Source organism: Glandiceps talaboti, chromosome 18 (genome assembly GCF_964340395.1).
Source record: "Glandiceps talaboti chromosome 18, keGlaTala1.1, whole genome shotgun sequence".
Classification (NCBI taxonomy): Eukaryota; Metazoa; Hemichordata; class Enteropneusta; family Spengelidae; genus Glandiceps; species Glandiceps talaboti.
Genome location: NC_135566.1, coordinates 1,667,506 through 1,679,699, shown reverse-complemented (window position 1 = coordinate 1,679,699; position 12,194 = coordinate 1,667,506). Strand labels below are relative to the sequence as shown.

At 33.1% G+C, this 12,194-nt stretch overlaps 1 protein-coding gene across 1 annotated transcript; it reads right to left on the bottom strand.

The window, feature by feature from the left end:
• Positions 1-417: 417 nt before the first annotated feature.
• LOC144449096 (ABC-type oligopeptide transporter ABCB9-like) lies at positions 418-11,832 on the bottom strand. Its single transcript, XM_078139525.1, has 12 exons — positions 11,286-11,832; positions 11,097-11,225; positions 10,442-10,556; positions 9,356-9,486; positions 6,822-7,027; positions 6,037-6,234; positions 4,480-4,608; positions 3,836-4,024; positions 3,333-3,506; positions 2,267-2,456; positions 1,879-1,985; positions 418-826 (listed from the first exon to the last, which is right to left on the bottom strand). Exons 1-12 carry the CDS (start codon positions 11,830-11,832, stop codon positions 458-460), a joined length of 2,484 nt encoding a protein of 827 aa, XP_077995651.1. The 3' UTR covers positions 418-457.
• Positions 11,833-12,194: the final 362 nt, after the last annotated feature.

The window sequence follows — 12,194 nt, the reverse complement described above, 5'->3', positions numbered from 1 at the left end:
TTAAGTAGCTGATGGTTAACATCATGTGTAAACATTAAAATTATTTTTCATCTTCCTATGGGGAAAGGAATGTGATGAGGTAAGATGTCTGATCATGTGGAGCACACATAGTAAACCATGGATCTGTAATCTATGAATAATAATGTGTAAATACTGTAATATTTGTAGATGGGTGTTGTCACATGTACAGTTAGTTCCACCCAAGCAGCTAGATAGTAAAGACCTGGTGAACATACTCAGTGTATTTGACGTGCTCTTTCCCACTGGATACCCACCCGAATTGGCCTGTAAGCTACCCTGAGAGTCTTTCAGTTCAAAATATAAATACAAAAAACAAAATAAGAAAAACACACTTAGAAGTAAAAGCCTTATCAGAGTCATAAAATAGAATGTAAACATCTTTAAAAAATTGCTGTGTTTGACAGTTTGTACACATTTATAAGATTGTTATAAACTATCATATACTGGAACCAACAATAAATGTAATACCACCTGGACTTGAGATTTCAGATTCTTCATCTGATATATTGTAATGACGGATATTAGATTGTGGGATTGGATTAAGAGGTACACAAGACATTGGACCTGCAGTCAGTTGTGGCAGTGACGACTCTGTTGTAGTTGTAGATTCTGTACCCAATAGTTGTCTTTGTACCAGCTGTGCATATAATCCATTTTGTGTCAGCAGTTCAAAATGTGTACCTTGTCCAACTACTTTACCTTTATCTATTACTACAATACGGTTAGCTTTCTCTATAGTACTCAGACGATGTGCTACAATCAAGACAGTACGGTTTCTAAGATTTGAGTAAATGGCTTGCTGGACCTGTAATGTAGAGAGAAGGAATTACATCAAACTTAGAAAGTTGTATCAGGGTTCATTCAGTGGAGAAACTTTAAATCCTTACACGATAGACTACTTGTAAATGTTCCTTGACTACACATAATGTGTTTGTATCATTAAGCAACATATTAAAGGTAAAAGGATGAGGTTCTCCACTGTAAAGTCATTTCAATCTGCAGTAGTTGAGGCCCATTTCCAGTTGTTTCATCAAATTGTCATTTTGTAGGAGTATTTTGTACCGCATTGCACCAACTCATTGCTATTTGATTTGTTGGGACAGAAAGTTTACTAGTATTACATGTAAAGCAAAAGAAATTTTCAACATTACAGTGGACTCTACATTTCATGAATGTTATTTTTCTGGATATCCCCAGATCAATTCACCTTTAATAGGATAGCTGGGACCTTGGTCTAGGAAATTCAAAGCCATCTCATGTGTGTTAAATATGTCATTTGGTTTCATTACACTCTGTCTTTATCATTTCATGCCAGCTGCAGTAAACCATGATGTCATATTAATGTTATGCTAATAGTAAACTGTTTAGTCTATGCATGATCAGCACTACTTGTCTAGTGAGTACAATCTGTGCATGTGCACTCTGTAATAAGTTAGTGCCTGCAGATTCATTGAGTTACTGATTTACTCAGTCAGACACTATTGACATTCCAGAAGTGCATATATGAGCTGACCATGTGTATTGACCTTTCCAAAATAATCAACACCATGAAAATAATAATGAAGAAAAAAACTCTGTTTTTACAAAGATGTCTGTCTGGCTATCACTGTACCTGTTATGCAAAAATGATGGCAGGGCACCACTCTATGGGAAAGAGATAGGGATAATGTTATCGGTTTCAAATGTCACAAGAGGCTATGCATAGAAAGGTGTAACAGGCCCATAGATCTTGCATGCAGCATTCACCCCAGGCTTAGAAGGCCCATAGATATTGCAGCATTCACCCCAGGCTTAGAAGGCCCTTAGATATTGCAGCGTTCACCCCAGGGTAATGACTGGCTTAAATTTTCAACTCACCAGAAATTCACTTTCTGCATCCAGTGCGCTGGTAGCTTCATCCAGTATCAAAACTGAAGGATTTCGTATAAGTGCCCTTGCTATGGCTACCCTTTGTTTTTGTCCACCTGCAATGTATGGTACATTTATATAAAAAATCACTGCAGAGTCTCAATGCTGGATTTTTTACATCAGATTTGGTAATAATATAGCTATATTGTCATTGATTGTGAGTTCTTCTCTGTAACAACATTTTAGAAATACTGCCCATGTACACAGTTTACTGTACATTTGGAACCAGTGCATGAAATTACAATATAATGAATTCACCCATAGTTTATAAGTTATGACAGTAAAAGAAGACTGCATACACAATATATATGTTTGTAAAATCCGGGTTCTGACTCACCTGAGAGTTGTGTACCCTTCTCTCCAGTCTCTGTATCATATCCTTTCTTTAATTCTGATATAAATTTATGTGCATTTGCCATTTCAGCTGCAGACTGTACTTGACACATATTATAGTCCGCCATACCATAGGCTATGTTATCTTTAATAGATCTACCATACAATACTGGTTCCTGTCCTACTAATGCTATCTGTGGGTACACATACCAAAAAAAATCTAAATAAATGATAAACTGCATCCCTATTTCAAAGAAGAAATTTACCATAAATGTATCCTATATGGTTGCAACTTGATTGTTATCAGGACATTGTAAAACATGTAAATTAATACATAGCCACAGGTAGTCAACAACAAAACTGTCATACTTATAGAAACTGAGGGCCAATTTTAAGCTACAAACAATGAATTTACAAAAAGTGCATATATATCAGTACTGTAATACACTGTGAGTTATTTACATGTAAGACTGGCGCAAACATGTAAGTTAGTAGTTAGACTAATACATGGGATATTTAATTTTGTAACAAATATACTAGTAACTATCAAGAACAATGAAGTAGAATAGAAATTGATAAATAGTCATTTCAAAAACTAGATTCCAATAAGGTAACTTCACTATTACTAAGAACAATGAAGTTACAGATTATGTAAACCAAGACAGCAGCACTTTCATTTTTTAGGTGAATATGCCTTGATAATGTTTTATTTTATGTCACCCTGATAACAGAATACCTGGTAAAATATCTATAAGACATGATTTAGTCGTTGGACTTATGTAGGATATTCAACTGATGAAAAAATAGTTACTATAAAGAACCATAAAGTTACACATTATGTCACCTTACAAATTCTAGGTACCTGAAATAGAATATTACTGCCTTATAAGCGCATTACAAAAATAATGAACATTGAATTTCTTGGTTGACACACTATCTTCTACTCCATGTGCTTTAATACATGTATTACTATAGACATGCGTGAAAATAAGTCAACCTTCTTCCATTTTGACTCTCTAGCAAAAGGTGAAGCACTTTTGCAGGTACCTAAAATTCAGACATGTTCTTACCTTGGTATGTAAATATCTATGATCATAGTCTTGTATTGGTGTATTGTCTAATAATACACAACCTGATGATGTCTCATAGAAATGTTCTATAAGATTTACACAGCTACTTTTACCACCACCACTAGGTCCTACCAATGCTATCACTTCACCAGGTGAGGCTTTAAATGATACATCCTGTAAATAAAATGCACAGTCATCAAAAAGAACTACACAGCATTAAAGTCATGTAAAACATGCCCTCTTGAGACACGTACTACAGAATGTGCAGGTATACAGATGAACAATTGACTGCTCCCCAGGGAGCTGGGGAAGTATAAAGGGCTGTTGTGCCGCTATAGATCCATGCCAGGGGTAATAATTTGTATTTGTAAGGGCCTAAAACTTGCACTCATATAATCACTTCATTCAGCTTGAAAATACTCATGACCTAAGGGGTTTTGTCACTTCATCTTTGACTCGTATCGACAAGGCCCCTCATGTCACTCATAATTTGAGCAACTTACCTTTAGTACATTAGTTTCCGGTCTAGTTGGATATGAAAAAGTCACATTTTTAAATTCCAACTGTCCGTGTATATCACCAGGAAGTAAAGTACCATTGTTGTTAATTTTAGGTTCTCTGTCCATCAATTCAAATACTTTCTCAGCTGCCCCTGATGCTTGCATTAATCCTGTATACACAGTTGCTATGGCCTATTAAGTCAAATAAATAGATATGTTATATGGGTTGAGTGCTTGTAATGAGAGGTAGAACATTTTAACAGCTTGTCAATATTATCAATTCATAGATGCAAACCTTTTGCATAAAACAAATTTTCAATCAATTTCTTGAAATCTAATAAGTTGATAAAATATTCAGTTTTACTATTGACATATAACTTTAATATGGGAGACTAAATCTTTATGCAAAATAGCTGGTACTTCAATATATGATCATGTGATAATTCTATATATAGTCATGACCAGGTATTTCCATATATGGACATGTGATAATTCTATATAAGGTCATTATTTGTAACTTTTAGCAGGCATTACTATATATGGACATGTGATAATTCTATATAAGGTCATTATTTGTAACTTTTAGCAGGCATTACTATATATGGACATGTGATAAATCTCTATATGGTCACAGTTTGTAACTTTACCTCTAGGGAATCTCCTAGTTCCAGGTTATACAGAATGAATGAGATGAGTTTTCCAGCTGACATTCTGTCGGTCATTACTAGATGACCACCATAATATAAAACAAGAACACTTAAGGCAAGTTCTAACATCTGAAAGATAAACACACAGACATAAAACTTAAGTTAGAGAATTTCAATGGCAGGATTTGAGAACCAGTGTCATGCTATATCCCTTTACACACACACACACACACACACACACACGCACGCACGCACGCACGCACGCACACATGCACGCACACACATATACACATGCACACACACATACATACATACATACATACATACATACATACATACATACATACATACATACATACATACATATATACATACATACATACATACATACATACATACATACATACATACACACACACACACACAAATACACCATAATTTTCTAATGAATAATGGAAATGTCAGAACACAATGTATACATGTACTAACTTGTACAATACCACAATATAGTAATTCAGTCTTATCATGATATATGAATTAACTGTGTGCCCTACCTACTACCTACAACCGTTTTCATTTTGTTAAAAAAGTAATTAAGTTTTACTTTTCCATTTTCCCATCTCACAAAAGCTTGAAAATATCACATGTGTCTGGCTGATGGTTAAAGTGAGTGAACACAAAACTATGACAAACGATGTGTCTACATGCAATATGTATTGCAATATTTTCTAATGACATCACAGTAACACAGTCTATTGAATACATGTATTAGGGTCATTCGTATATAATATCAAGTCATTGAAAATGACATAGTCCCCACTATGATTGGGTTTTAAGGAACTGGCAGTTTATGTTGTCATTTTCAAACCTGGTTAATGCTGTTTGGCCTCATATGGTTGTTTTTGATATCACTACTCTGATCACGCAACAACACTTGTGAATACATGTAATGAGACTCATTGGTATATAATAACTAAGTACGTTAGATATTCCTAGAGACTTCGTGTTTCTAGATATTCATATTATTGAGTCAGAAATTGATTTACAAGTTGAGATAGATGAGTGGGTATGGATTTTTATCATTTTATTGATAATGTATTCCTACTTTGTAGAATTATTGATCATTCTCTATCATGACCCAAAAATCCACATCACACTAGTAACATCCTGTGATCTGTTCTTTGAAATATTCTGTAAAGGTTTACAGTAATGTATGCACCATTAATGATTTAATATCAATTAATAATTAGGATTGAAATGTTTAAAGTAATGGTTGTATGTATTTTCAATGGCGAAAATTAATCCCAAAAAATGAGACATTACTAAAATCCTTGCAGTCAAAATTTCAGCAAGACTGCATGACAACCCATAGATTACATGTAGACTTGATGGACTAGTACTACCACTCTAGTTGCTATCCTAACTGACATTTTGAATTTGAATTTCGCTGTTCTTACTACGATAGTGAAAATTCAAAAAATCAAAATTTCAGTTAGGATAGCAGAATAGCATAGTAGCAATAGTCAGTCAAGTCTACAGGTAGGCTAGACAACCCACCTCACTGGAGACCATATAACCACCATATGCAAATGCTTGTTTAATTCTAACTTTGTATGTCTCATTCAATTTGTCTGAATATCTTTTATTTTCATTTGCCTCATTAGCAAAACTTCGCACTGTTTTCATCGATGAAACTGTTTCTTCAGCAACATTATTGGCTACTGCCAGAGTGTCTTGTACAAGTCTTGATAATTTCTGGAGAAGAATAAAAATGTGGTACATTATCTTACTACACCTAGTTTTGATTGCGACATTAAATTCTACTTGTACTATTAAAAGTGAAAATTAATATCATGAATATTACCTTACAAAATTTAATAACAGAATAATAATTACTGTCATTCATTTTCTTGACTTTCATATGACAGTAATACAAATGTTACTCATGTTATGGATTGTTAAGTAACTAAATTAATGTTTTTGCAAAATTAAAGTTTCATAAAATAATGTTCAAGTTGAAGTCAAGACTCTTGACCTTGAATGTCTGTGCAATGTACTTTTAGCAGTTCTCAGTCCTAAATGACATTCATGTCATTTTCTGACTGTGTTTGCATAGAATGTATTTACTTGTGTATGACAGATGCTATGCGACATGACTGGACTATGCCCTCTAAAAAATCACAGCCCAGAAAGAAATTTGAGGTATCCAGAACACTGGTAATGCCCGGACAAGTGAGTGTAGTTTCTAACAGACTTGATAGAGATGACAACTGGCAATATACAAAATTATTGTAGGATGGCCTGATTCATTATTCACTGACAGGAAAAAGATTTGCCTATACCTTGTAATACTTTCCATAGAATTTAGAAACAACAGCTACTAGTGGAATACCAATCAGCGTCACAATTGTCAGTTGCCATGACAACTTGAACATTATAACAAGGTAGCCGATAAGTTTCACACTGCTCCTCAAGAATACATTCAAGTTTAATGACACTGCATCACTCATTGCAGTTGTGTCTGATGTCAATCTGGATGTTATATCACCTTTAAGAGATAAAAACAAACAAAATATTATAAATTACTAGAACTTGACATAATATATCATTCTGTTTAAAGGGCTAAGTCTGACAACATAGGTTGGAATTTATTTGTAAGAAGAAATAAGAGATTATAGGAGATTATTCTATTGCTTTAATGGCCCAGTTTGGAATAGGATTAATATTTTGACTACAACAACAGTTATCTAGTTACTTACAGGAGTAAGTGTGAAACCATATGAAGACATTTATTTGTAAGGACAAATACAGATTATTATACCATGCACAAGCCAAGTTCAACAAAAAAATATGGAATATATACTCTGGTCTACATCATGACAATACAAATCTACATGTACATCACCACAACGCGTATTTACGTCACTGATTCTGCTGTGTACGAAATATGAGCCAAAATGTTCAAAATTACCATTACTGTCAAATTTTTCTGTCATATTACTGGTGATGGTATATAATTATGTTATTCTCCAATAGTTTTCTTCATTCACCCAGAAAATACTCATGACCTTAGGGTTGTTCACTACTCGTCTATATTTTCTTTGACTGAACAAAGAAAAATATTGGGGAATAACATTTAATTATACTACAGGAGATAATTCTATTGCTTTAGAGACACACTTTTGATTAGAATTACGATTTGTGTATGAAAAATAGTTGTCTGGAAGAGTTATAGAAAAAGTTGGTCCAGAACAAAAGAATAATTGTAATCCTCATGGCTATACTCATAAGATAACAATAATGCAAGAACCTGGGATTGAAACCCTGGCCTTTAAGTGTATCACTTGAATAACTCAAGTATTTATCACACAAGACAAAATCCCTTTTTATGAGTTGATCCTTCTTTTAATACATAGGACCATGGGTAGATACATATATTGTCAAACATTTTGTTCCTACCAGTATTAATCTTTCTCTTTCAATATAGACAACAGAAATTTAATTATTGCGACATTATAATAGGGTTGAAATCTGAATAATAGGATTATGCTATTGAGGTCAACATAGAACATATTGACTAGCACACCTGATACAATTACTCTAGGTCAAAGGTCATAGAATGAAATCAATCATGTTATCTACTCTCTACAAATTCCATACAGATATCAAAGTACCCTATTTCATTCACACTTATCAAATATTTTCACAAAGTCTTACAATCTGCTGACACACTTCAAATCATTATGTCAGTTACCATTGTTTTTCAAAGAAATATTAATTTTCCTTAATGTCAACAAATTTTATGCATGACTTGTTTGACACACTTTTCAGCTGTAATGTACATGGATCCAATGTTGCATGGATTAATTTGTATATTACAACAACATGATTCTATTGAGTAAGTATTTCCTTGTCTAAATACTTACAGTGAAACTAAATATTAACAACTTTTGTCTTAAATGAACAAACTGAATTTCATTTAAATATGTTTATATATGTAGACCCTCTCATTATAGATTTTTTGACACCTTACAGAAAGTGTTTGTCAGAACTGATCAATTCCCATTGATTATAATAGTAGTTTCTTTTAAGTTTCCGTAAATCAAACCCTGTCAGATTCTATACAAATACACAGTATGTATGATACCACTCAGTTACAGTGATGGATTAATATACTGAGAGACAGAGAGACAGAGAGACAAGACATACTGAGACAGACAGACAGACAGACAGACAGACAGACAGACAGACAGACAGACATATGGGTGGGTGGGTGGGTGGGTGGATGGATGGATGGATGGATGGATAGATAGATACATACATAGATAAATAGATACATACATACATACATACATACATACATACATACATACATACATACATACATACATACATAGACAGAAAGACAGACAGACAGACAGACAAATAGATAGATAGACAGACAGACCCACAGACAGACAGACAGAAAAGAGAAAGCTTGTTAGTTATCAGACATTCGTCAATTATTAATATGGTCATTATTGTCATAACATATATATTGCAATACACTACACTGCCAAAGTGCAATTCTTCCAAAGGCTGTACCTATACAGAAAAAAATCATTAATTTTGTAATTTTGTAAATGTTTTCTGTGCTTTGAATCAAGAATATTTAAATAATGTCAGTTATCTTATGATATTGAATCAACTATATAATACACATCTATATTTTGGTTGTCAATTCTTGTCACTGGTACAGTCAAATAATGTATCTGCTGAAATAATGTTATTTTCTAAATAATAAATAGATTTGCCTTTTTTAAATAAATAAATAAATAATAGAAACAGACTTATCTAAATCCAAACAAGTGTTGTAGTTATTCATATCAATTATTACCTGTTTTTGTAGAATCAAAAAATCCGATTTCTTGCTTTGTAATAGCACAAAATAACAGATTACGGATTCGGATATTCAGTCTTGCCATGACAACCATAAATATACTCCCTCTAATACCTGCTGTTAAAGCTCTGAAAACACAGGCATAAAAAGATTGAATAGAAAATTTGATATTTGTGGTTTAGAAGCAAAGAATGTAATGATATAGGTGAATATAGTATTACATTTTTTATATTAATTCTGAACTCAGAGCATAAATAATTTACTAAATAACTCAGCTTTCTAAAGCTTTTATTGTAAGTGGAACTAATACAACATATGTTTCTAGCGCAGGATAACTAAATTTTTGGTTGTATTACACGTAATAAATTATAATGTATAAATAAAACTGCTGTGCAATGATATTTATACATAAAAGTACAGGAACAGACTACAATCTAATGTACATAATAATGAGACCTGTACAGTTGATATAGTCAATATTTTCTATCAATTTTATTTCAAATGAAGAATTACTTCTGTTACTAAACTGAAATGTGTTTTCATTATTATTATCTACAGCATCACCTTTAGGTAAACTAAGTCAAGGATTTAATGACATATTTTAAGGATGCTCACATATTACCTTTAAAGTGACCATATAGATGAGAAATTGGTATTTATTTATAATGTGAAAGAACATAGACCAAGTCTGTGTTTGTAACTCAATACATTGCAAAAAGCTTCTTTTTTTTCTTCTTTTTAAAGGGGGGTGCCATTTATTGTACATACAATACCAAACATTTTACACATTTATTAATCTTTTGCCATTTATTGAGTTACAAACAAGGACTTGGCATATGTTGTTTCACATTGATTTTTCAAGTGGAAAGCCATGATAAAATTGTTTTATAAATTGAAATTAAAAATAAATACCCTAACCTCATCCATATGACCACTTTAACATCAGATGTTTGATGTATCCAAAGTCACCCCATCATGAAAATAAAAGTACAAATGATGATCGTCATGATTTTGATATGAGATACTATTAAGATTATTACCACCATGCAATGTATTCTTGACATTTTTATCACATTTACTTACGTTCCAACTGATATCAATGACATTATTATAATTGCTTGAGTGAATTCACTGTGACTTTGGTGGACCACGATACCATCTATAACTTTACCAGTATACAGTGGAAGGAAGATTTCACCTAGGGAAAGATAACAAATTTATTCATATTTTCTTATTATATATATGTGTGTGTGTGTGTGTGTGTGTGTGTTATAAAGGAATAGTTTATCTAGTGTAAGATAGAAACTGAAAACATATTTAAATGATTGACGCATACATATAGGAAATGAATCAATTACTATAAAGGATACTGTAATACCTGGATATTTTCAATAGTAGTAAAATTTGCTATTTTACAGTTTTCAGCTAGTTCTCAAAGACAAATTACCAGACTGGTACATTGTGTTCAAGTACAAGAAGGCATTTTTAATAGTAAATACTTATTGTTGCATTTTTGTTTTCTAGTGAAAAGTCGTTGGTGAAAATTTCCAGGTTAACAATAGTACATGTATACACTTGCTAAGTAGTATGTCACCCAAGTATGGCTTTAAGGACATTTAGAAATTTTGGTAATATTTTTTCTTTGAGAATAAGCATTTTACTGAAGTGCTGGTGTACAAATACCACTAAAGGGTGCTGTTCATCCTGTAAAAATGGTTTTTAATTGTGTTTGACTGACCTATAGATGTTGCAAGGAGTGCAATAAATGCTGTAACGATCAATATCCAGTCTGGTTTGCTATAGGACAGTAATCTACGCAGACTTCCAGAATTCAATGTCTTTTTCTTCTTCTTACGATCTCTAGTTCCTGTGTGCTCATCATCACTATCACTACCACTATCATTATCACTGTCGCTATCGCTGTCACTATCACTAAGGTCTCTTCTTGAATATACATCATCACCAACATGGTTGCTTAGCAACTTTTCATTTTCATCATGAGTGCCATCCTCAGCATTGATGAGGAGATGCAGTCTTTTTGGCTTCACTGTACTCAGCAGTATCCAATCAGCATAAAATAATATTAAGGCAACCAATGTCCATCCAAACAGGCCCCAGAACCAGGGTTGTTTATTGATTTTAAGGTTTGCCTGGTCCTCTGAATAAACTAACAACTTAACGATTAAAAATACAAGCATCACACCTCCAGTGAGTAAAATGACAGTTTTGGAAGATTTCAAACGAGGGACTGCATTTCTGGTGTTTAACAATACAGCAAGACTGGCTCCAATGATGATTGAAAATCGTAATGCTGATAAAAACCAGAGATCAACAAATGAGTGAGTAAATGAATACTGTGAAAATTGAGATGTAAATCTATGTAAATCATTGCCATGTATTAGAAGTACTGTTGTTGCAGTGAAATCAAACACAATGAATAATAAAGTTACAAAGATTTTCCAACTGCACACCATGATGATTCCTCACAGAATGTAAACCAATAGAAATACTCCACAGGAACAATTGTATAACAATTACACCAACACAGGTTTCACCTTCTTGTTTAACTTTCCAAGTGGATGCTGACAAAATCTGTAGAAGATCAAAAGCAGACAGATAACATAATATCTACCAATGTACATGATGACAGATGTATACCCTTTCCTAAGTACAGTGTATTTGACTCATTGTAATGTCACTGTTTGTACTTTAAGTGATCAATGGAAATTTTAAATCTGTCCCATTGTCTATCTCTGTCACTGTCTCTGTCACTGTCTCTTTCTCTTTCTCTGACTCTCTCTCTCTCTCTCTCTCTCTCTCTCTCTCTCTCTCTCTC